The following is a 25,072-nucleotide window of genomic DNA, read 5'->3' as shown; positions in this document are numbered from 1 at the left end:
TTTTGATTGGATAATATAATTATGTATACAGCCTTTAGAATAATTGGTTAGCGAAATCACATATTTATGTACTCAATAGGATAGAGTTAGCATGGGACTGGTGTGTCGGTTACCGATTGGATGTATTCAAATGTACTCAAATGTGTTATGATAAGAAAAAGTACAAAAGTAATGAAATGTAATCAATCTGGGAGCTGGGTCTTCATTCTAAGGAATGATTGCGGCTCCCTTGCATGTGCTTGAATAAAACCGGTTAAAGGAAGCCTGAGTCTCTGTGGTCTCTGTGTGATCGGGGATTGTAACTTCCCTTCAACCGACCTATGTGGTAGTTGTAGGATTGGAGGGAGTACCTTCTTCAGTGACCAATACTGTACACAGTACTCCAGATGTGGCCTCACTTGTGCCTTGTATAACTGAAGCATAACCTCCCTACTTTTGTATTCAATTCCCCTCACAATAAATGATAACATTCTATTAGCTTTCCTAATAACTAGCAGTACTTGCATACCAGCCTTTTGTGATTCATGCACTAGGACACCCAGATCCCTCTGCAAATCAGAGCTCTGCAATCTCTCACCATTTAGATAATATGTTTCTGTTTTATCCTTCTTTCCAAAATAGACAATTTCTCAGTTTCCCACATTATATTACATCTGCCAAATCTTTGCCCACTCAATTAACTTATCTATATCTGTTTGTAGCCTCTTTATGTCCTCTTCATAACTTACTTTCCTGCCTATCTTTGTGTCATCAGTAAATTTGGCAACCATCCCTTCAATCCCTTCATCCAAGGCATTTATATAATTGTAAACAGTTGAGGTCCCAGCACTGATCCCTGTGGCACGCCACTCGTTACCTGAAAAAGCCCCATTTATGCCTACTCTCTGCTTCCTGTTAGCCAACTAATCTTCTAACCATGCTCATATGTTACACCCTATACAATGAGCTTTTATTTTCTGCAATAACCTTTGATGTGGCACTTCATCAAATGCCTTCTGGAAGTCCAACTACAGTATATCCACCAGTTCCCCTTTATCCACAACACATGTTACTACCTCAAGGAACTCCAATAAGTTAGTTAAACATGATTTCCTTTTCACAAACCATGTTGACTCTGCCTGATGACTATAATCTTATCCAAGTGCCCTGCTATAACTTGTTTAATAATAGCTTCTAACATTTTCCCTATGACAGATGTTAAGCTAGCTGGCCTGTAGTTTCCTGCATTCTGTCTCCCTCCCTTTTTGAAAAATGACGTTACATTTGCTATCTTCCAATCTAATGGGACCTTCCCCGAATCTAGGGAGTTTTGGAAAATTAAAACCAATGCATCAACTATCTCACCGGACACTTCATTTAAGACCCTAGGATGAAGTCCATCAGGACCCAGGCCCTTGTCAGCCCGCAGCTCCAACAATTTATTCAGTACCACTTCTCTGATGACTGTAATTTTCCTGACTTCCTTCCCCACTTCCATTTCCTGGTTTATAACTGCTTCTGGGGTGTTACTTGTATCCTCTGTAGTGAAAACTGATGCAAAATATCCGTTCAATTCATCTGCCATCTCTTTGTTTTCCATTATCAATTCTCCAGACTCACTTTATATAGGACCAACACTCACTTTGATAACTCTTCTTTTTTAAAATATTTATAAAAACTATCTCTTTTTATACTTCTGGCTAGCTTTCTCTCATACTCTAATTTTTCCCTCCTTATTAGTCTTTTAGCCATTCTTTGCTGTTCCTTATATTCTGTCCAATCTTCTGGCCTTCCACCTGTCTTTGTTCATAAATGATATTGATTTTGGAAGCAAAATACAATTTCTAAATTGTGATGCCATCAAATTGAGGGGGGTAGTCAATACAGAGGAGAATTGCAACAAAATTACAGGGGAACATTAATAAACTTGCAGAATGGAAAAATAATTGAGAAATGAAGTTCAACACAGACAAGTGTGAGCTGGTACATTTTGGTAGGAAGAATAGGAAGGTCACTTATCACTTAGAAGGTGCAAATCCAGGTGGGCGGCGGGACAAAGGAGCACAAATATATCAATCACTAAAAATTGTGCCACGGGTTAATAAGCCCATAAAAAGCAAACCAAGTACTAGGTTTTATTTCTACTGGGTTGAATTGAAAACTAGGGAGTTATACTAAACTTGTATTGATGCTTGGTTATAAAAACACTTAAAAGTACAGCGTGCAGTTATGGTTTCCATTTGCCATATTATAAAAAGGGTATAGAGGCACTAGGGAGAGTGCAGACAAGATTTACGAGGATGATATCAGAATGCGTGGATATAGATATCAGGAAGAGGTTGGTTACTTTAGATGGCTAGTGCATGGTTCAGAATAATGCCAATAGCATGGGTTTAATTCCCATTCCAGCTGAGGTAGACTTGGGATTTGCTTTCTCGCCCTGCTCCTGAGAGTGGAAGGTAATGGTAAACCATCTAAACCATCACTGACAAAATCTGCCAATAAAATGGCTCAGGATAAAGCATCAGCAAACAATGAGCCAGGAATCTGCCTTCCGCCAGAGTACACATACCACACAATTCCATACAATAAAGGATTGACAGGTTGGGTCTCTTCTTGAAAAAAAGGCGGCTGAGGGGTAACTAAAATTAAGAAAGGATTTGATAGAGTGGATACAGAGAGAATGTGGAAGAACAGAACTAGAGACCATCAATCTATGATAGTCACCGAGAAATCCAATAGGGAACTCAGAAGAAACTTCTTTACCCAAAGAGTGATAAGAATGTGGAACTCGCCATCACAGAGAGTGGTTGAAGCCAATGGTATATGTCCATATGAGGGGAAATCAGACAAGCATATGAGTGAGAAGGAAATTAACAGTTACAATGGTAAATTCAGATGAGAAAAGATGGGAGAGGCTCAAGTGCAACATAAACATCAGCACTGGCTAGTTGGGCCAAATAAACATACAAATTAAGAGGAGTAGGCCACTCGACCCCTCTAGCCTGCTCCATCATTCAGTAAGATCATGGCTGATCTGACTGTAACCTCAACCCCACATTCCTGCCTACCCCCAATAACATTTCACCCCCTTGTTAGTCAAGAACCTATCTAGCTCTATCTTAAAAATATTCAAAGACTCTGCTTCCACTGCCTTTTGAGGAAGAGAGTTCCAAAGAGACACAACCCTCAGAGAAAAAATTTCTCCTCATTTCTGTCTTAGATGAGCGACCCCTTATTTTTAAACAGTGACCTTAAGAATGGCGTGTTTCTGTGCCATATATCCTGTGTAATCATTAGTGCCTTTTCCTAAAATATCACCTTTCTTAAGTCCACCCTTATACAACAGTCTTCTTTTAAATTTAAGAATATGAATATACAAATACAAACCTCCTTTTCTGCACCATTTCCACTATTAAGTACAAACCCATCAAGGTACCCTGAAGATAGAAGGAAAGACCATTATTGCTGATGGTAATTATTAGAGAGATCTTGGTTCTCCAATTTTATTTTTAAAATGGTGGCTTAGGGTTTCAATTTTTAATATTCTACGCAGCATCCATGTTGCGCCTACTTACAACAAAACATAGAAAACTTCCTTGTATGGCTGCAGCCCACTCAAAATTCAATTTTTCATATAGATATCCACCCAGTGTTGGTCCTAAAAATGCTCTAATTTAAAAGGAAAAAAAAGGTAATATTAGTTACCATCTAGTAGGTTATTTTATACCAAAGTAAAATTTATAACTCTCTGCTTATAGATGTTCAACCAATCCCAGCCTTGGTGTGTAGAGCTCCAGATTGTATTGCCTCCTGCAGTATCTGCTTCTGGTGGTAGGACAGTGTGTCAGCTCCAATGATACACAAGGAGCTAATACTGCAAACCTGGAAGAGTGGCTTTTGGATTGGTCAACACCACAGGGTGAAATTTGTGTGGCAAGACCACGCTAACCATATACCATGAGCATTCTTGCTTTTTCACATTTGGATCAATGTGAGTGAATAGATACAAAAGTACCAAAAAGCTGTTCATTAACACTGGCATTCTATGATTTTGGAGGAAGCTGGGGCATCCAATTACATACAGCCAGTATGACTTGAGGCAATGTTATTCAAAGTACCTAAGTTGCGCCAGCAAATTGGGTACAAAAAAAAACCTGCAGCAAGTAAAACTTTCATATTTATTGAAATGTCACAGCAAAATGAAATGGGGCTATTGTACTGTTTTGTAATACAATACTAGAAATAAAGGGCTAGAAGTTTTCTACAAGATATAGCAGCACTCAGAAAAGGTGGCACCAATATACATATAAAAATCAGGTGCTAAAGCATAGTATGGCAGGAAATTTGTTTTGATAAAGTATATACACTTCTTTATTCAACATCTTGTAAAATACAGGAACTTCCTGTAACACATTCCCTCAACATCTGTTGTCACACATGGACTATAATACAGTTGTCCCAGCTCCATGACACTATTCTTAAATTTGGACCCATCATTTTACATTTTCCCCCTAATATCTAGAAGTGAGTTCTATTGCTTCCCCAAACCTTGGGCTAATATTTTCCCCCATGACCTGACTGGCCATCATTTCTGCTTACTCTGCCTGCAAAAGCTCAAACATTACTTTGGACTGTATTGAAAAGCAGAATACATTTTGAGCGGAATAATTTAAAACAGAAATTACTAAGATACAAAATCAATGGAAATCCCGCATTAGACATGCCAAAACTACTAAAATACTCGCCCAAGAAATTAAATATACTTCTATATATAGCTACAGATACATACCCAAGACACGAACTTGCTTGAAAAATTCCAGACACTAGACCTAAAGTACCAAGACCCTCTTCAAATCCATTCTCACTAAACAAAAAGGTGAAAATCAATGTCAATTATTACAGTCAAACCTCACCCTAACTCATTAGAACTTGTTCCTTAGTATGCTTCGCTACATAAAAATTCCGGCGTGATCAGTCACTACCTAGTCTCACAACCTGCTTAATTAGCATTCCTCCATGTAATTCAATTATTACACATGCAAAACAAGTAATTCCTACACTACAATAGAATGCTAAACAGTCATGCCTCCAGTTCAAAATTAATTGGGAAACAGGAGTAAAGGGATAGAGATTAAGAACTCTACTCTTTAATGAGGCCAGTCAAATCCAGTTTGATATCTTTTTAAAAAAATTGCAATCATATAAATGGGAATGTACTAAGAGGGGTAGATGAAGTGAGAGATCTAGGCGTACAAGTACACAGGTCCCTGAAGGCAGCAGTTCAAATAGACAAGGTTGTAAAGAAGGCATATGGAATGATCTCCTTCATTGGCGGAGGTATAGAATATAAAAGTAAGGATATAATGTTAGAATTGTATAAAACACCGGTGAGGCCACAACTGGAGTATTGTGTGCAGTTCTGGTCACCACATTACAGGAAGGACGTAATAGCTCTGGAGAGAGTGCAGAGGAGGTTTACAAGAATGTTGCCAGGGTTAGAAAAGTGTAGCTACGAGGAGAGATTGGATAGGTTGGGGTTATTTTCCTTAGAACAAAGAAGGCTGAGAGGTGACTTGGTTGAGGTGTACAAAATTATGAGGGGAATAGATAGAGTGGATAGGATAAAATTGTTTCCCTTGATAGAGAATTCTAGAACCAGGGGACATAGATTCAAGATAAGTGGCAGAAGGTGTGGGGGGACATGAGGAAGAACTTTTTTATGCAGAGGGTAGTGGGTGTCTGGAATTCGCTGCCCAAGTTGGTGGTAGAGGCAGAAACTTTAAACTCTTTTAAAAAGTACCTGCATCTGCACCTAAAGTGCTGTAAGCTGCAGGGCTATGGGCCGGGTGCAGAAAGGTGGGATTAGAAAGGGCACCTGGGTGCCCTTGGGTTGGCATGGACAAGATGGGCCGAATGGCCTCCTTCTGTGCTGTAACTTTTCTATGGTTCTATATAGAGCTTTGGAATATGCTGATGACATTTCTGTAATCCACAGAAAAATGCTGACTTTGATAAAAAAACTTGAAATTAACTCATTTATGCAGGTAAATGTGGTAGACAATTTGCATATAGAAAGACCCCCCAGAAGAGCAGTAAGTGACCAGTTAATCTACTTTGGTGATACTGAGCTGAATTCTCGCTCCCAAGTTGGAAGCACAGAGTTGGGAAAATTCCCAACTTCCCAAACGTGACTCATGGAAAGTGCCCCGGATATTCCGATTTCCAGTCTGGGGGAGGGGGCTAATGGGGGCAGGCCCGCCACCCCTGAAAGTGGTGGAGAGGCAGAGGCGGGCTCAGTGTGGATTGAGCAACTCGGTCAGGTTTAAAGAGTTCCTACTGTGAGGCAGGAAGTGGATGGAGCTGTTGTTTTCATTTGGAGGGGGTGTCTTTGGGCATTCAGGTAAAGGTAAACTGTAATAGTTTTCCAACTGGTTGCTGTCACTGGAAGAGGTGGCCCATAATGGCCTGTCCATAAGAAAATATAATTATTACTGCTGCCTATTCACTTTATAATAAAGGAGGTCATTCAACCAACTTAAGGCTGGAAAAGCATGACAAGACACAGCATTTTGGCACCGTCATCTGCTCATGATATTCTGTGTTGACTCAGGTTACTATAATGCCTTGAAGGGGGGCGGTGGGGGGGGGGTGACTGATACACACCACATTTGCCAACATTCTTTACCCTTCCACCTACCTTCTTTCCAAACATCTCTCAGGGTGCATCCATTCAACTGACTCCTAACCAGGCCCCTCACAGCTGCACAATCCCATGACACAATAGTGTGACTCAGAGGGAGCAAGACAACAGATTAACTAGTGGTTAGGAGTGCAGCATGCCACCTGGAGTGACAGGAACAAACGCCAAACCACCCTGCATTTGTCCAGACACATTAACCTCCTCTTCGCCACCAACATTAGTCATTGATTCAGTGGAGAATATGGTCCCTATATATCAGCACACATTTGTGTGTGAGACTATTTGAAGTTGGATGCCTTACATATCTTTTCTTTTTACATTTCTCACGCCAGGATGTCTCACTGGGGAGTGGGGAAGGAGTGGGAGGTCAGCGCCCTGCTTCAGCGACCAGTACCTCCAAATCCTGGTGGAGGAGGTCTAGACAGGGTGCGCAATATTATATCCACTTGAGCACCGGAACCCACCCACAGCAACTAAAAGGGCATAGCCACTGCTGTGAGCACAGCATGGGGACCATAAAAGAACATGAATCCAAAACAGAAGAGGTTCCATGACCTGATGCGCTTGGCAAGGTGAGTTGTTCAGCATAAGCACACAGAGGTCCAAGTGATGGTTCACATCTGAATGCTGCACCAATGGTGGGAGATCTAGCACATTCCTCTCCTAAAGCACGCACACAGTAGAGGTGTGAATGTCCATAGTGATGCACTGACACATTCAAGAGATTTCTCCCTGGCAGCACTATATATTAGGTTAGCATCACTCTTTAAGTTGTATCTGCAGACCAAGAGGGCCCATAATGCTAGAGAAATGGCTTGGACTGGGGATAGGACCATGAGGCTATGGGCGATTAAGACTGTGGAGGAGATAGCAATGAAGGTAGCCAGGATACCTGAGCTATCCAAAATGTACCCTACCTCTCCAAAGAACTCTGGTGAGTTTCGACTTTCCCCTGGAAAAAGTGTGAAGCCCACAACACGCGTCTCAGAAACCTGGGTGACAAAATCACACCCAACATGAAGGCAGCTGCATGCCCCCATGAACTGTGCACATCCAAAGCGCGACCCGCCTCGATTTCCACCTTCCCCCCCACCAGAAAAAATGGTGGGTGCCAGGTTCGGGGGCTGACTTCTGGATTCAGGCCCCCAACACCATTTGTCCCTATGGAAATTCAGGCCACTGTTTGAAGAAAGTATGTTGGCAAAAACTTTGAATAAATACCCTGATCTTCTTCAGTGTCATTAGGACAGGCAGAGACGGTCTTGGTTTAACTTCCCAAAAGATGACACCTCTAACTGTGGAGCTCTCCTTCAGTACTGCACAAAATCCTGGATGACTTGCTCAAGGCCTGAACCAACAGCCTTCTGACAGTGGCTAGACTGCCACTAACTAAAGGAGCATTCCAAGTAAAACCATTGCCAGGATTTTAAGAATATTCTGGTCTTAATCATTACAATGTTAAACTACCTTTCCACTTACGGGATTACATACAAATTACAACATGGAAACAGGCCATTCAGCTCAACATGCTAGTGCTTATTCTCCACACATCAGTTGTCCCAATATAAATTTGCTCTATTCTCATATTCCTTTTTCTGTCAACCACCTACCTAAACTATTCTTTAATGCTTTTATGGGCTCTGTTTCAATTACTCCAGCAATGCATTCTAGCCTCATATCCTTCATTTTAAAAAATAGTTTCTCCTGCTCTGGGTACTCAATCTCTTACTCCAATCTCGTACCTTTAATCTCTTTGTTGTACACTTTGCATGGCCAGGATTTCCCAGTCGGTGACCGGGGCGGGGCCTGCTCACCGACGTGTAAAATGATGCGGGATGACATCAGGCAGAATTCCCGACATCACCCCGCCTCATTTCAATTTTCAGGTGGGCGGGGGCTCAGCCAAATCAGCTGTGCACCCACCGACCTGTCAATGGCCAATTGAGGCCATTGACAAAGTAATTAAAGTACTTAATGGACCTGTCCGTCCAACCTTAAGGTTGGCGGGCAGGCCAGGAGCCCTGGTAGGCATTGGAAAAGCATGAAACCTCATCCAGGAGTGGGATGAGGTTTCATGTAGGTTTTTAAATTTTGAATAAAAGTGTTAATGAAAGTGATGGACATGTCCCAATTTATGTGACAATTTCACATGAGGGGATATGTCATGGGAATTTTTGTTTTCTATTGTTAACATTTTTAAATTTGGCGCCGATCTCCCTGAGGCAGCACTTAGCCTCAGGGAGATGAGTGCAACCTTTCGCGCGCATGCGCAAAAAAGCGCACTCTCGGTTTAGGGATTCCGCCCCCCCCCACCCCCCACCCCTCCCACACAGGGAGCGCATAACATTTCCTTGCGGAGATCATGCTGGGTGGGCCTTAATTGGGGGGCGCCGATCGGAGGTGCGCCTCCACGTGCCTGCTCCTAAACTTCCCCCCCAACGAGGGGGAAAATTCTGCCCTATGTATTTGTATTTTTAGGGGATCACCCTGATGAAACTGATGTGTGTATCACATAAGATTACATTAGATATATGACACAGAAACAGGCCACTCAGCCCAACCAGCCAATACCAGTGTTTATGCTCTGCTCAAGCTTCCTCCTCTCTTTCCTCATCTAAACCTACCATCATAACGATCTATTCCCTCCTCCCTCAAATGCATGTTTAACTTTCCCTTAAATGAATTTATACTATTCGTTTCAACCACTCCCTGCTGTAGCAAGTTCCACATTCTCACCATTCTTTGGGTAAAGAAGTTGCTTCTGAATTCCCTGTTGGGTTTCAAGGTGACTATCTTATGGTTGATGACCTCTAGTTGTTCTCTTACCCACAAAAAGGAAACGTTCTCTCTATATCCACTCTATCAAAACCTTGCATAATTTTTAAAGACCTTTAGGTCACCCCTTCTTTCTCAAGAAATCCTTTCCAAAGCCTCAACATTAAGCCTATAATGTGGAGCCCAAAACTGCACACACTTGACATTATATGGAACAAAGTGATTTTCTATGCAGCAACTGGTGTAGGTAATTTTCCTCTTTACTACTATTAAGAAAAATATAGTACTGCAAGATGAAATTTGTTCATAGTAAGTTATATTACCTTCCATTTGCACCTTTGAAACTATTGCATCAGTTTAGGAGGGATTTGCTTAATTTACAATCTGATGCTGTGGCCTGACAGATTGAATAAAGGAGAGGCATAGACTCATCTAAGCAATGTCAGCAGCCAGTCAATGGCAGTGGTGATACAGTCTGCTGAGACAGAACTGCAGAGATCTTCTCAGACATGAGGGAAGATGCATTGGCCTCAGTCAAACTTATGTACAAGGTAAACTCCTTCCACTGCTCTCCCCTTGTAAATGTGAGTTCCTCCAAAGCTCTGCTGCTTGTATCCTAACTCGCACTGAGTCCACTGTGCTCGCAGACCTACAATGGCTCCCAGGCTGGCAATGCCTCCATTTTAAAATTCTCATGCTCATTTTCAAATCCCTTCATGGCCTCAGTCCTCCCTAATTTGGTAACCTCCTCCAGCCCTAAAACTATCTGAGAACCATGTACTCCTCCAACTCTGACCTTTTTCAAATCCATGATTTTCTTCCACCATTGGTGGCCGTGCCTTCAGTTGTCAATTAGGCCTGACCTGACAGTGAAGAGGGGGAGGCTCTGCAAATAAATTAATGTCATGTAATTTGTTTTGGTGTCAGCTGGGGTCTCGACACCCAAGTGACACCTCGCATCAATGCAAAGCTGAAACCATTTGAAAGCATATAAGGCAGTTTTCTTTCTGGTAGTACAGAACTTGAGTACTGCTGGATAAAGAGAGACACTTTTTGTTGAAGCTTTTTGTCTTGCACTCATCAGGACAACCTGCAAGAATACAAAATGTAAAGGGAACAATTTATACTGTATGAGAAGAGAGTGCTTTCTTCTTGTTGTTCCCTTTACATTTGGTATTCTTGCAGGTTGTCCTGATGAGCGCAAGACAAAAAACTTTGACAAAAAATGTTTCCTTTCTCATCAATACTCAAGTTTTCTTTCTGTTCAATGACTAAACAGAAAATTGCACACTGAGTTCTGAATTTGGCAAAGTCATGCAATTCAAATAGGCGGGCTATTTGGCCAAAGAAACATGTAATATTAGGGCCACAAATGCTAAATAGATAGATATTTACATTAAGATTTAGCTATGTATTTCTAATTTTCTACTTAAGGACTTGTAACAATTATTGAATGCAAATGTTACAAATTACTGCTCATGCTGTTAGTACATCATGATGTTGGTGTTCAGACAATTATAAAACTGGCATAATAAATCTCTTGGAGTTGGAAGACCCAGAGATCCAAGGGCTGCTGTCTAGCAGAAGGATGATATAAATGAAGACCAAATCTGCAGAGATGAGCAAACTATAGTTCTTGTCAAATGCGTCAAGTACATTTTCTTTAGTTCACAAAAAAGTGCAAAAAGTAGAAGTCCCTGCTCTGTGCTCACACATGAACATAGAAAAATATACCCAACCATCTTTTGGAAGCAAATATTATAACATTATAAATTAAAAGTTCTTACTAAACAGAGGAGATGATTTCTGGAAAAACCAGAATATCACACAAGCTGACTGAAATCCCACTGAATACCAGCATCAAAACAAACATCCAAAGCCGGCTGCAAAGGAAACAAACAAAATAAAGTCTTAGTATCACTCTTCTAATACCTGAAATATATTTTGATATATTATATGCTTCCCCTCTCTCCATAAACCAACAACATATGATGATTGAGTACCAGAGCAAACATTCTTGTTAGAAGTTGCAGGTGGCCTGCTGATGGTTTGTAGATTCAATGAATACATACATTAGATTGAATATATACATCAGAGATCAGAAAGTTGTTGAAATTATTTTGATAAAAAATGTTTACCAAGTATAATATATTCAAGTTTACTGATAATGCAAAGATAAGTGGGAAAACAAAAAGATATAAATAGGTTAAGCGAGTGGGCAAGAAGATGGTAGATGAAGCTTAATGCGGGGAAATGTGAAATGTTCCACGATGACAGGAATAGGTAGAAATGTAGATTTTTTTTTTAAAGCGAAAAATATAGCAAGTGTGATATTCAGAGGGATTTGGGTGTCCTTAAGATTCACTGGGCAGAATTTTGCCATCGCGAGCAGGGGGCAGGGCCCGCTTGCCAACGTGTAAAATGACGCAGGATGACATCGGGTGGAACCCCCGACGTCATCCCGGCCCATTTAAATTCTTAGGAAGGCGGGCCCACAGCAAAATCAGCTGTGCGCCCGCCAACCTGTCAATGGCCAATTGAGGCCATTGACAGGATCAATTATACAATTAAAGGACCTGCCTGTCCAGCCTTAAGGTTGGTGGGCAGGCCAGGAGCCCCAGCGGCAAATAGATAAAACATGAAACCTCATCCAGCGGTGGGATGAGGTTTCATGTAGGGTTTTAAAAAGTTTAATAAACTTTTTATGTAAATTATGAACATGTCCCATCTCATGTGACATTGGGGACATGTTAGGGAATTTTTTTTTCTATTTTTCATATTTTTCAAAGTATAAGTGATCTCCCTGAGGCAGCACTTAGCCTCAGGGAGATGTGCACTCTTTCATGCGCATGGGCGAAAAAGTGCACTCTTGCTTTTGGGGAATCCCCCCCGCCTGCACAGGAAGCGCATAGTGCTTCCCACCGAACATCACGCTGGGCGGGCCTTAATTGGCCTGCCCACGTAAAATGGCAGCGGGGCCTGCTTCTCCGGCGGGGATCGGCTCCTCGCCCGCCGGAGATTGGGTCGGGCCCACCCGCCCGACAGGCAGAAAATTCTGCCCTCAGAAAATTGACATTCAGGCACAGAAGTCAATTTGAAAGGCAGATGATCCCTTTATTGCAAGGGAATTAGAGTAGTGCTGAAAAGAGGGACATGCTGCCAAAGCTTTTCATCTTGCACTCAATGCCAAATTTCAAACAATCACAATAATTTATACTACAGAAGAAATGCATGCTGATTGGTTGGCAAGTGAACTCTGATTGGCCATGGTGTTGCCATGGAGAAAGCTACAGGGAACTATAGGTTCCCCAAGCTCCCCGATAACTCAAAAGAGGCACAAGGCGTGAACATATTCCTTTTGATTGCAAAGAACAAGTCCCCACTTATGAATGTATGTCACAAGAATACATGAGCCATGTTACAAGCTCGACTGATTATCTTAAATTGGTTGTTAGTGTAGCTATTAGCGTATTCAGGATTGTTCAGCAAGTGCTGCCCAATTGTGGAATCACATCTAACAGTTGATGTTTTGTTTTGGAAATGCGGGCTGGTTGAGTACAGTTGGTACTCTGCCGATAATGAACAACCAAAGGAACATGCTGTTTGATTCAACCAGCCAATTGTGGCGAACGGTCTATGTACCTGGCATTGCACTGGCACTACAACTCATATATGACGTTGCTCAATTGTGTGGTAGGCAGAACGTCTTTTAGGACTGATGGTCGCATCCTGTTATTGGAAAATACCACTTGCATAGCCACTGCACAGTAGCAACATGAAACAGCTTGCTTAACATGTTATTCAAACTTTTGAGATACTTTGCCTTTCCAGGGTAACCTGAAGTATACTAGGCACTTTTCAGGTCTGAAAGTGGCAGCCTTTCATAAAATTTTCATGAATTTCAAATTTGCATTTCTGAGTTTGTGCAATACACAGCAAACTTTGATCTAATCGGGATAGCCATTGTCCCGCAGGATAGCTTTGATGTGATCTATTTCTGTGTCAAGCTTGCAAGATGAGCAAATGACTAGGGCCCTATTTAAAAGATTGCTGATAAGACCAATCTTATAGTGTGTGAAACTGTGGAAACCCCAATGTGTGTATTGACTGGTGAAGATGGGCTTCAGGATTAGAGTCGGAAAGTCTTGCTGCAGTTATACAGGATTTTGGTGAGACCACAACTAGAGTGCTGTACAGTATCCTACTTGCCTTAGAGGATGCAATGAGGGTTCACTAGATTGATTCTTGGAATGAGCTAGCTGTTCTATGAGTAGAGATAGAATAAAATGGGCATATATTCTCTGGAGTTTATAACAATGAGAGATGACCTCATTGAAACGTGGGGGGGGGGGGGCGCGGTGAGGCGGGGTTGTGTAAGGGTGGGCCGTGCTGCCATTTTATGTGGGCGGGCCAATTAAGGCCCGCCCAGCGTGACATACGCCCAGAAGCACGGAAGTGAGGTGCCTCAGGGAGATTAGTTTAAGTTTTAAAAATCTAAATGAAGAACAGAAAAAATGTAAGAAACTGTCACATGAGCTAGGACATGTCAATGAATTTTTATAAAAATTTTTATTCAATTTAGAAACACTTCATGAAACCTCGTCCCGCCCGTGGATGAGGTTCCATGAAAAATGCAAATGCCGCCTGGGCTCTTCGCCTGCCTGCCAACCTTAAGGTTGGACGGGCAGCTCAGTTTATTAGTTTAATTAGTTATTAAATGGCCTTAACAGGCCTTTGACAGTTTGGCGGTCGCGCAGCCGAGTCGGCTGCGTGCCTGCCTAACTGAAAATCTAAATGACGTGCGGTGATGTCGGGACGCGCGTCCGACGTCACCCTGCGTCCTTTTACACCTCGGCGAGCGGGCCTTGCCCCCGCTCGCCAAGCCAAAAATTCTGGCCATAAAGTTCCTAAGATGCTTGACAGGGTAGAGGCTGACTCCCTGTCTGCAGGGTCCAGACTAGGGATCATAATCTCAGGATAAAAGATTTTGGAGTGAGATGAACAGAAATTTCTTCATTCAGGGGTTTGTGAATCTTTGGAATTCTCTAATTCAGAAGACTCTGTCGATAAGTGTATTCAAGATTCAAGGATCGGGTAAGGTTTTTGGGTGCTAAGGGAATCAAGCTATATGGGGATAGAACAGGAGAGTGGTGTTGATGTGGAAATTCAGCCATGATCTAATTGAATGGTGGAGGAGGCTAAAGGGACCGCATGGCCTCCTCCTTCTCCCATTTCCTATTTTTTACATTCTTAAATTTATGTCCCTTTCAGTCTTACTGAGTGTAAAATATTAAGATGCAAGGGAAGCACCTTCTAAACATGGTGATTGTCATAACTGTTTTATAAGTAATTATTTGACAACACACTTAATTCTATCAGACATGTACAGCCTGATGTATGAAACAAACTGCAGAATATGCAATTTTACCCACTTTGACAGACATTACTGCAGTAATCTTAGAACCTTACAGTATCGAAGCAGGCCATTTGACCTATCATACCTATGTCAGGTCTATGAAAGTGCTATCCAATTAGTCCTTCCCTTTCCCCATAGCCCTGAAATGTTCTTCCCTTCAACTTCCTTTCAAAAGCTACTATTGGATCAGTTTCCACTACCCTTTCAGACAATGCATTCCAGATCACAACATATTATTGCTATAAATAAGAAACTTATGAAAACTATTCAAGAAAATACCTACCACTTGATATGAAAAATGGGCGCTGGTCCCAATAAGAGAAAGCTGAAAGCAATAAGCCAACTTCCAACAAACATTAGCCGCTTCCTGATTCCCTGGAATTGGGAGGAGGAGTGAATAAGACAATAAAATGAAAATTGAACAATGAGAACAAATTCTATCTATCTCCTTTTTATAAATTCTAGGCTATGTTTAATAGGATTTCAACAAAGCCATGTACATGTGTGAAATTTTCTATACCAATACACTAAGTCCACTTGATGACAGCAGTGAACACCATAGAATCAAATATACAAAAGGAGGATGCTGAAGAAACAGGGGCTGAAATTCAACTTTGATGGGGCTGCAAAATAGTGCAACTGGATTGGCCACCACTTGTATAATGCACTGAACTTGCTCTTCCATTGACTTTATTGGGTGGGGTGAGGGGGCGGGGGGTCAATCGGGGAAGGGGTGGAAAGGAGGAGGATTCTGAATTCTGGAAAGCGGAAAATTCTCAGTACATTGGAAAGAAAGATTCATTAATTGTATTTCAATGTAATTTGAACAGGTTAAATGATGACAAGCTGTCTAAATGAACTGTGCCACAAAGATGCAATTCCGACACAATGAGAGCACAAGGTCAATTTTGCCATGCTTTGAAAGCACTAAAGCAAGGTCAGCCCAGGTCAACTATGGATGAATGGAGCAGGAAAGGCATTAGGAAATACCTTGGAGCAAGTTGGGCAGGAAATATCTCAGCTAAATCAAAGAAGCACTTCAGCCATCATTGGCTTTGAATTTGTGGTTGTAATGAAAGCGAAACTGTCAGCATTCACTATCATTATCCCATGAAACTGACAGCAGCTTCCGGCATCTGCACATGCGCAGTTAAATACAGAGATCCAGAAGTTACTGTCAGTGATTCCTTGCTCCTCCACAGGGTGTGCTGTTGAACATGCGCAAACAGCAGTCTTTAGAAATCACTGAACCCCTGAAAAGCTTATGCCTCGGTAATGAGGTGTAACTAGGTGTAGTAATCTGACGTGTAATATACCCTTACGACAATTGCTGTAATGAAAGATCACATGATCTTGGTATCAAGTAGAAGAGTGGCACGGGCTACCTCTGTAGTCAGTGGTCTTGAGTTAGAGTCTGAAGTGTAAAGACAGAGTTTTGAGTTGTAAGCACACAAGTGTAGCCGTTGAGTTACTTCTGTAAATAAACAGAATGTGTTTCTTCTAAGGACGATCTACTGATCTCCTCTGCCTTTGGTACCAGCTCAGTTACCCCAAAACAAGTGTGCAATCCAGACCCTTAAGTCACAACAAACCAGGGTGCAGGATCCAACGAACTGGTGATGAGAATAAAGGTGTAAAGAAGGCAGGGAAGTCAGAAAACTGGACATGACTGGCACAGTCATGATAGGACGTTTAATGTGGGAGAGAAGGTATATGTGAAGAGTTTTAGAGAAGGACCAACATGGCTGTTGGTGAAATAAGCGCAGTAACTGGACCTCTTTCCTACCACGTGAAAGTGGAAGATCGAGTCATACAGAGACATGTGGATCATATAAGAAGAGGAGAAACAAAATATCCAGAAAGGATTCCACCAGTGTTCGTGACTGAGTCATCATCTCCTGTTGAAAAAACTCAACCGAGTGCAGATCACAGAATCACAGAATCACACAATGCAGAAGAGGCCCTTCGGCCCATCGAGTCTGCACCAGCACGTGACAAACACCTGACCTACCTACTTAATCCCATTTACCAGCACTTGGCCCATAGCCTTGAATGTTATGACGTGCCAAAAGTTCATCCAGGTACTTTTTAAAGGATGTGAGGCAACCGTCCTCCACCACCCTCCCAGGCAGTGCATTCCAGACCATCACCACCCTCTGGGTAAAAAGGTTTTTCCTCACATCCCCCCTAAACCTCCTGCCTCTCACTTTGAACTTATGCCCCCTTGTGACTGACCCTTCAACTAAGGGGATCAGCTGCTCCCTATCTACCCTGTCCATGCCCCTCATAATCTTGTACACCTCGATCAGGTCGCCCCTCAGTCTACTCTGCTCCAACGAAAACAACCAAGTCTATCCAACCTCTCTTCACAACTTAAATGTTTCATCCCAGGCAACATCCTGGTGAATCTCCTCTGCACCCTCTCCAGTGCAATCACACCCTTCCTATAATGTGGCGACCAGAACTGCACACAGTACTCCAGCTGTGGCCTCACCAAGGTTCTATACAACTCCAACATGACCCCTGTGTCTGAAGGGTCAACTGTACCTGTAAGAGTCAAGGAAACAGATTTACAGGGACCTACCAAAGAGCCAGATGCTCAGACAACTCCAGTGGAGGTTCCAGATAAAATATCAGAAGCTGTACAGCTGAGATGTTCTACACACAAAAGGAAAGTTCCAGAAAGACTAACTTTGCAAATTACTTCGCTGTGTGGAAAAATTTGATATTTTGAGAAAGAATGTAAAATGTATTTCTGAGTAAAGGGGGAGGGATGTAGTAATCTGATGTGTAATATACCTTTGAAACGAATGCTGTAATGAAAGGTCACATGATTTTGGTATCCAATAGCAGGGTAGCGCGGGCTACTCTGCAGTCAGTTGTCTTGAGTTAGAATCTGAAGTGTAAAGACAGAGTTTTGAGTGGTAAGTACACAAGTGTAGCTGCTGAGTTCCTTATGTAAATAAACAGAATGTGTTTCTTCTAAGAACAATCTACTGATCTTCTCTGTCTTTGATACCAGCTCAGTTACCCCGAAACAAGTGTGCAATCCAGGCCCTTAAGTCACAACAAACCAGGGTACAGGATCCAACACTGGGTTTTCAAACTGAGTACTGAGACATAACTGCTACTGAGCAAGTTTTTTTTTTATTCATTCATGGGATGTGGGCTTCATTGGCTGGGCCAGCATTTATTGCCCATCCCTAGTTGCCCTTGAGAAGGTGGTGGTGAGCTGCTTCTTGAATCGCTGCAGTCCATGTGGTGTAGGTACACCTACAGCGCTGTTAGGGAGGGAGTTCCAGGATTTTGACCCAGCGACAGTGAAGGAATGGGGATATATTTCCAAGTCAGGATGGTGAGTGACTTGGAGGGGAAATTCCAGGTGATGGTGTTCCCATCCATCTGCTGCCCTTGTCCTTTTGGATGGTAGGTCGTGGGTTTGGAAGGTGCTGTCTAAGGAGCCTTGGTGAATTCCTGCAGTGCATCTTGTAGGTGGTACATGCTGCTGTTATTGTGCATCGGTGGTGGAAGGAATGAAAGTTTGTGGATGTGGTGCCAATCAAGCCGGCTGCTTTATCCTGGACGATATCCAGCTTCTTCAGTGTTGCGGGAGCTACACTCATCCAGGCAAGTGTGAAGTATTCCATCACACTCCTGACATATGCCTTGTAGATGGTGGACAGGCTTTGGGGAGTCAGGAGGTGAGTTACTCGTCGCACGATTCCTAGCCCCTGATCTGCTCTTGTAGCCACAGTATTTATGGCTAGTCCAGTTCAGTTTCTGGTCAATGGTAACCCCCAGGATGTTGATAGTGGGGGATTCAATGATGTTAATGCCATTGAACATCAAGGGGCGAAGGTTGGATTCTCTCATGTTGGAGATGATCATTGCCTGACACTTGTGTGGTGCGAATGTTACTTGCAATTTGTAGCCCAAACCTGGATATTGTCCTCGCCTTGCTGCATTTGGACATGGACTGTTTCAGTATCTGAGGAGTCGTGAATGGTGCTGAACATGGTGCAATCATCAGCGAAAATCCCCACTTCTGACCTTATGATGGAAGGAAGGTGATTGATGAAGCAGCTGAAGATGGTTGGGCCTAGGACACTACCCTGATGAACTCCTGCAGTGATGCCCTGGAGCTGAGATGACTGACCTCCAACAACCACAACCATCTTCCTTTGTGCCAGGTATGACTCCAACCAGTGGAGAGTTTTCCCCCCAATTCCCATTGACTCCATTTTTGCTAGGGCTCCTTGATGTCACACACGGTCAAATGCAGCCTTGATGTCAAGGGCAGTCACTCTCACCTCACCTCGGGAGTTCAACTTGTTTGTCCATGTTTGAACCAAGGCTATAATGAGGTCAGGAGCTGAGTGGCCCTGGTGGAACCCAAACTGGGCATCAACGAGCAGGTTATTGCTAAGCAAGTGCCACTTGATAGCACTGCTGATGACCCTTTCCATTACTTTACTGATGATCGAGAGTAGACTGATGGGACCGCAATTGGCCTGGTTGGATTTGTCCTGCTTTTTGTGTACAGGACATACCTGGGCAATTTTCCACATAGCCGGCTAGATGCCAGTGTTGTAGCTGTACTGGAACAGCTTAGCTAGGGACGCAGCCAGTTCTGGAGCACATCTTCAGTACTATTGCTGGAATGCTGTCAGGACCCATAGCCTTTGCAGTATCCAATGCAGCCATTTCTTGATATCACGTGGAATGAATCGAAGTGGCTGAAGACCGGCACCTGTGATGCTGGGGACCTCCGTAGGGGGCCAAGATGGATCATGCACTTGGCACTTCTGGCTGAAGATTGTTGCGAATGCTTCAGCCTTATCTTTTGAACTGCTGTGCTGGGCTCCCCTATCATTGAGAATGGGGATATTTGTGGAGTCTCCTCATCCAGTGAGTTCAAAAACAAAAATTGCTGGGAAAACTCAACAGGTCTGTAACAGCATCTGTGGAGAAAAAGACAGGGTTAACATTTCGAGTCCAGATGACTCTTCTTCAGAACTAAAGAGAAGTAAAAATGTGGTGACATATATACTGTTTAAGAGGGGTGGGACAGATGAAGCTGGATAGAAGGCCAGTGATAGATGGAGGCAAAGGAGAGATTGCAAAAGATGCCATAAACAAAAGATCGAAGGGGTGTAGATGGTGGTGATACTGGCTAAAGGAGGTGCTAATGGTGACATTAAGAGTAGAAAGCAGAATGAGCAAGTGACAGATGGACCTAGTGGGGGTGGGGTGGGGGGAGGGGATGGTGTGGGAGAAAAGCTCAAAATAGGCTAAAAGGTGGGGATAAAACAATGAATAGAAATTAATTTTAAAAACGATAATAGAAACAGGTGGGAAAAAATGTATATATAAAAATTTTAAAATATTTGAAAAAAGGGGATCAAAAATGGGTGAGGATGGAGGAGAGAGTTCATGATCTGAAGTTGTTGAACTCATTGTTAAGTCCGGAAGGCTGTAAAGTGCCTAATCGGAAGATGAGGTGCTGTTCCTCCAGTTTGCGTTGAACTTCACTGGAACATTGCAGCAGGCCAAGGACGGACATGTGGGCATGAGAGTTTAATTATCCACCGCCATTCACAACTGGATGTGGCAGGACTGCAGAGCTTGGATCTAATCTGTTGGTTGTGGGATCACTTAGCTCTGTCTATCACTTGCTGCTTATGCTGTTTGTCGCTCAGCAGGTAGTCCTGTGTTATAGCTTCACCAGGTTGACACCTCATTTTTAGGTATGCCTGGTGCTGCTCCTTGCATGCCCTCCTGCACTCTTCATTGAACCAGTTGATCCCCTGGCTTGATGGTAATGGTAGAGTGGGGGATATGCCAGGCCATGAGGTTATAGATTGTGTTCGAGTACAATTCTGCTGCTGCTGATGGCCCACAGTGCTTCATGGCTACCCAGTCTTGAGTTGCTAGATCTGTTTGAAATCTATCCCATTTAGCATGGTGGTAGTGCCACACAACACAATGGAGGGTATCCTCAATGTGAAGGCGGGACTTTGTCTCCACAATGACTGTGCGGTGGTCACTCCTACCGATACTGTCATGGACAGATACATCTGCGAGGTGAGGATGAGGTCAAGTATGTTTTTCCCTCTTGTTGGTTCCCTCACCAGCTGCCGCAGATCCAGTCTAGCAGATATGTCCTTTAGAACTCGGCCAGCTAGGTCAGTAGTGGTGGTCAGTAATGGACATATAGGTCCCCCACCCAGAGAACACTCTGTGCCCTTGCCACCCTCCGTGCTTCCTCCAAGTGATGTTGGAGGAGCACTGATTCATCAGCTGAGGGAGGATGGTACATGGTAATCAGCAGGAGGTTTCCTTGCCTATGTTTGACCTGGTGCCATGAGACTTCATGGGGTCCAGAGTCGATGTTGAGGACTCCCAGGGCAACTCCCTCCTGACTGTATTACTCTGTGCCGCCACCTCTGCTGGGTCTGTCGTGTCAGTGGGACAGGATATACCAGGGATGGTGATGGTGGAGTCTGGGACATTATCTGTCAGGTACAATTCCATGAGGATGAATATGTCAGGCTGTTGCTTGACTGGTCTGTGAGACAGCTCTCCCAATTTTGGCACTAGCCCCGAGATGTTAGTAAGGAGAACTTTGCAGGGTCGACAGGGCTGAGTTTGCTGTTGTCGTTTCGGGTACCTAGGTCGATGCCGGGTGGTCCATCTGGTTTCATTCCTTTTTGTTACAAGTGAGTGGCTTGCTAGGGCTATTTCAGAGGGCATTCAAGAGTCAACCACATTGCTGTGGGTCTGGAGTCACGTGTAGACCAGGCCAGGATGACAGATTTCCCTCCCTAAAGGACATTAGTGAATCGGATGGGTTTTTACAGTAATCAACAATCATCCAGACTTTTATTGGATTCAAATTCCACCATCTGCTGATGGTGGGATCCATTAGCCTGGCTCTCTGGATTACTAATCCAGTGACAATACCACTACGCCATCGCCTCCCCACAGCTCTCTGGTTCTAGAAAATTAATTTTACTTGTTTAATGTCAAATTTTTCCATTTTGTGAAAATTCTATAGTTTAATAAAATTATTTTTAAAACTTTGCTTATGACATTTTAGCTTCTATTTTTCACATCCCACTCATTAATTTGGCTCTCTGCAAAATTTATAAAAAGTGGAGGATAATCGGCACATTTTGTTTCCTGGTTTGCAGCCTGAGAATTCTTCAGCTGCGACTGGCTGCTTTAACCTGTTTGATGATATCAGAGCTACTGGAATACCTTGAGATCCCCTTGACTTAGTGCCAGATTCAGAGCAACATCAGAAACGGTGAATCTACACCACAGGGGCTGCTAGATCTTCATGGGTACAGGTCAGCAGCGAGCACAAAATCCGGTCCAACATCTCCCCATGGGGAGAATTTTTCCTATGGTGGGCAGGCTGGGTGGGAGCGGGCGGGGGCGGGCGTGGAGCCGATCGCTGCCATTTTACGCAGGAGGGCCAATTAAGGCCCGCCCAGCGTAACACATGGCCAGTAGTGCTCAGGGCTACCTGTGCGGGCTGGTGGGGGGGGGGAGGAGGGAGATTTGAGGCCTGCGCTCTTTTGCGCATGCGCACAAAAGAGCGCAGCAATCTCCCTGAGGTACGGAGCTGCCTCAGTGAGATTGAATAGATTATAAAACATTTTCATAAATTAAGTATAAATGTATTTAAACATGTGCCGTCATGTGAGAGTGTCACATGAGTTGGGACATGTTTGTGAAGTTTGGAAAATTTATTTATTTATTGTATAAAAGCTTCAGTAAACCTCATCCCAGCCTTGGATGAGGTTTCCTGAAAAACATGAAGGGCTCTTCACCTGCCCGCCTCAAGGTTGGACCTTAAAGTTGGACGGGCAGTGTTCTTAACAAGTCTAATTACTTTCCTAATGGCCGGTGTATTTCTTTCATTTAAAAAACATTTTTATTTTAAAATTTATTTCATTTATGAATATCGGGATTTAGGAACGTATAGTATTTCAACTTACAGGATTTATGTTTTAACATTATTTTAATAATATTTCAACTTACAGGCTGCTGACTTGATGAGAAAAGGTCCTACAGGACATAGCTACAGCTTTTGCATTGGATGAAATCAGGTTTTTAGCATTTTACATTTAAAGTCGCACTTTTCAGCATCTACAACGTTAAGTGAGGAATTACTATACATTAGTACAGAAGCATTTCACTTGCTGTAAAGCATCCTAAGCGTTAATTGCACATTAATTGGGTGTTCATATTCAGATGGTAGGAATTAAATATGTATTGACCTGTGCATGATAGATTAGACATGAATGGGCCAACTGAAAGGTGGGTTCTTTTCTGTTGGAGGTGCGCAGTATGCAATGTATGGCTCTGTAAATAAAGTTAATAGGAAAATAAAGACTAGGCTCCCATATACTATTCTTCACCACATGGCTATGCATGTTTTAATAATGAGGTCACATATAAATGCAAGTTTTTTTTTAAAAACAGAACCCAAAGAATGCAGGTGCATTAAGGCAACAAAACTGCACATCCTCAGAATCATTGTGACATGTTTGTGGTTACAAAGATTATGGTTGAAGTCCTTCCTCTAACTTACACTACATATTGAACTTGAGAATATTTGCCTTTGGGCAAAGAAATTATACATCCTGGAGCATAAAAACAAAGCTTGTGCGTATAAGAAAAGACGTGCATTTATATATTTTCTTTCATGGCCACCGGATATCCAAAAACGCTTTACAGCCAATGATGTACTTTTGAAGTGTAATCACTGTCATAATGGAAGAAACGCAGCAGCCAATTTGCACTCACAAGTTACCACAAAGCCCAACGTGATAATGGCCAGACAATCCGTTTTTGTGATGTTGGTTGAGGGATAAATATTGGTCAGGACAATGAGCATAACTCTCCTGCCCTTATTCAAGAAGAGTTTTTTTACTTCCACTGTGGTGATTTTTGATTTAAGGCCAGCCTTACTGAGTAAGGGTCACGTGGTCAGAACAGCCAATCAGCACCGAGTACAGCGAAGCTTATAAAGGATGGAATTTTCCTAGTCTAGAGAACGTACTGTAGCCTTGCAGTTAATCTAGAGGCTGTGTAAATAAAAGTTCGTTGTTCAACTAAAGAAGCCTCTTGCATCTGGCGATGAGGATGAATGATCCTGGCGCTGCTTCTCAACCTCCAACTGTGAATATCTCGTTTTCAAGAAGGAAAAAAATATATACTATCTTTTGGAGGATCGTCCAGTTTGACTCCTCCATGGAGTACTGGACTCAATACATCCAGTGCCTCAGGTTTTACTTCCAGGCCAGTGAAATAAGGGAGGAGGTAAAGCGCAAAGCAATTCTCTTGAGCGTCTGTAGGAGTCAAATCTACAACCTTATTTGCAGTCTCATAGCCCCAAGTGTGCCTGACTCCAAATCGTTCAGTGAGCTCGTGGATTTAGTGAAGGGTCGTTTTCAGCCCAAACCATCAGTCATTATGCAAAGATTTAAATTTAATACAAGGGTGAGGGCCCTAGGTGAATCGATCGCGACTTATATTGCTAAGCTGAAGCAATTGCGCATTGAGCATTGTGATTTTGGAGTGACCTTGAGTGACATGCTACAGGTAGGTTAGTTTGTAGCATGCACAATGATGACATTCAGCATCGATTGCTGGTAGAGGTCAATATAAATTTTAAATGAGCAGTGGAGCTTGTGCTGGCCATGGTAAGTGCTGAAAAAGATTCGCAGGAGCTACAGAGCTTGCAAAATGGTGCCGTTTACCAGTTAGGATGGGAACCTGCAGCCAGGAGTGGTGCCAAAACCTCTGAAGCAGCCACCAAAGTGGAAATCATTTCCAATCACCCAGAAATCAAAAAATATACTGGAGGCAATCAGACAGTGATCCTAAAGTTGAAATGTTACTAATGTCGGGGTAACCACACTCCTGAAACATGTAGATTTAAGGAGGCCGAGTGCTATTACTGTTGCAAAAGAGGAATTTGATAAAGCAGTGCAGAGCTAAGTCCAGACTGCCAGCAAAGATGTTCGAAGTACCTAATGTGAAAGAGCCTGAAATAACTGACTCTGACATTCACTCTCTTTTTAATCTTAAAGCAGTCAAGGCAAACCCTATTACTGTCACACTCCACGTAAACTGGAAGCCTCTAATTATGGAGGTGGATACAGGGGCATCAGCCACAGTCATGG

General features: G+C 42.9%; 1 protein-coding gene across 2 annotated transcripts in view; it reads right to left on the bottom strand.

The window, feature by feature from the left end:
* slc18b1 (solute carrier family 18 member B1) overlaps nucleotides 1-25,072 on the bottom strand; it is a 66,462-nt gene that overhangs the window by 4,574 nt on the left and 36,816 nt on the right. The window contains exons 9-13 of one of the 2 annotated variants that reach the window (XM_078542405.1): nucleotides 15,157-15,248; nucleotides 11,245-11,340; nucleotides 4,772-4,846; nucleotides 3,558-3,651; nucleotides 3,370-3,419 (exon numbers count right to left, since the gene is read on the bottom strand). In XM_078542405.1, the coding sequence (XP_078398531.1) occupies nucleotides 3,370-3,419; nucleotides 3,558-3,651; nucleotides 4,772-4,846; nucleotides 11,245-11,340; nucleotides 15,157-15,248 (407 nt within the window). The remainder of the gene's footprint in view (nucleotides 1-3,369; nucleotides 3,420-3,557; nucleotides 3,652-4,771; nucleotides 4,847-11,244; nucleotides 11,341-15,156; nucleotides 15,249-25,072) is intronic. The other variant, XM_078542406.1, reaches the window with a different exon arrangement.

The sequence above is a fragment of the Cetorhinus maximus genome, chromosome 5, assembly GCF_964194155.1.
Source record: "Cetorhinus maximus chromosome 5, sCetMax3.hap1.1, whole genome shotgun sequence".
In the NCBI taxonomy this organism is placed as follows: Eukaryota; Metazoa; Chordata; class Chondrichthyes; order Lamniformes; family Cetorhinidae; genus Cetorhinus; species Cetorhinus maximus.
This window is presented reverse-complemented; position numbering and strand designations above follow the sequence as displayed.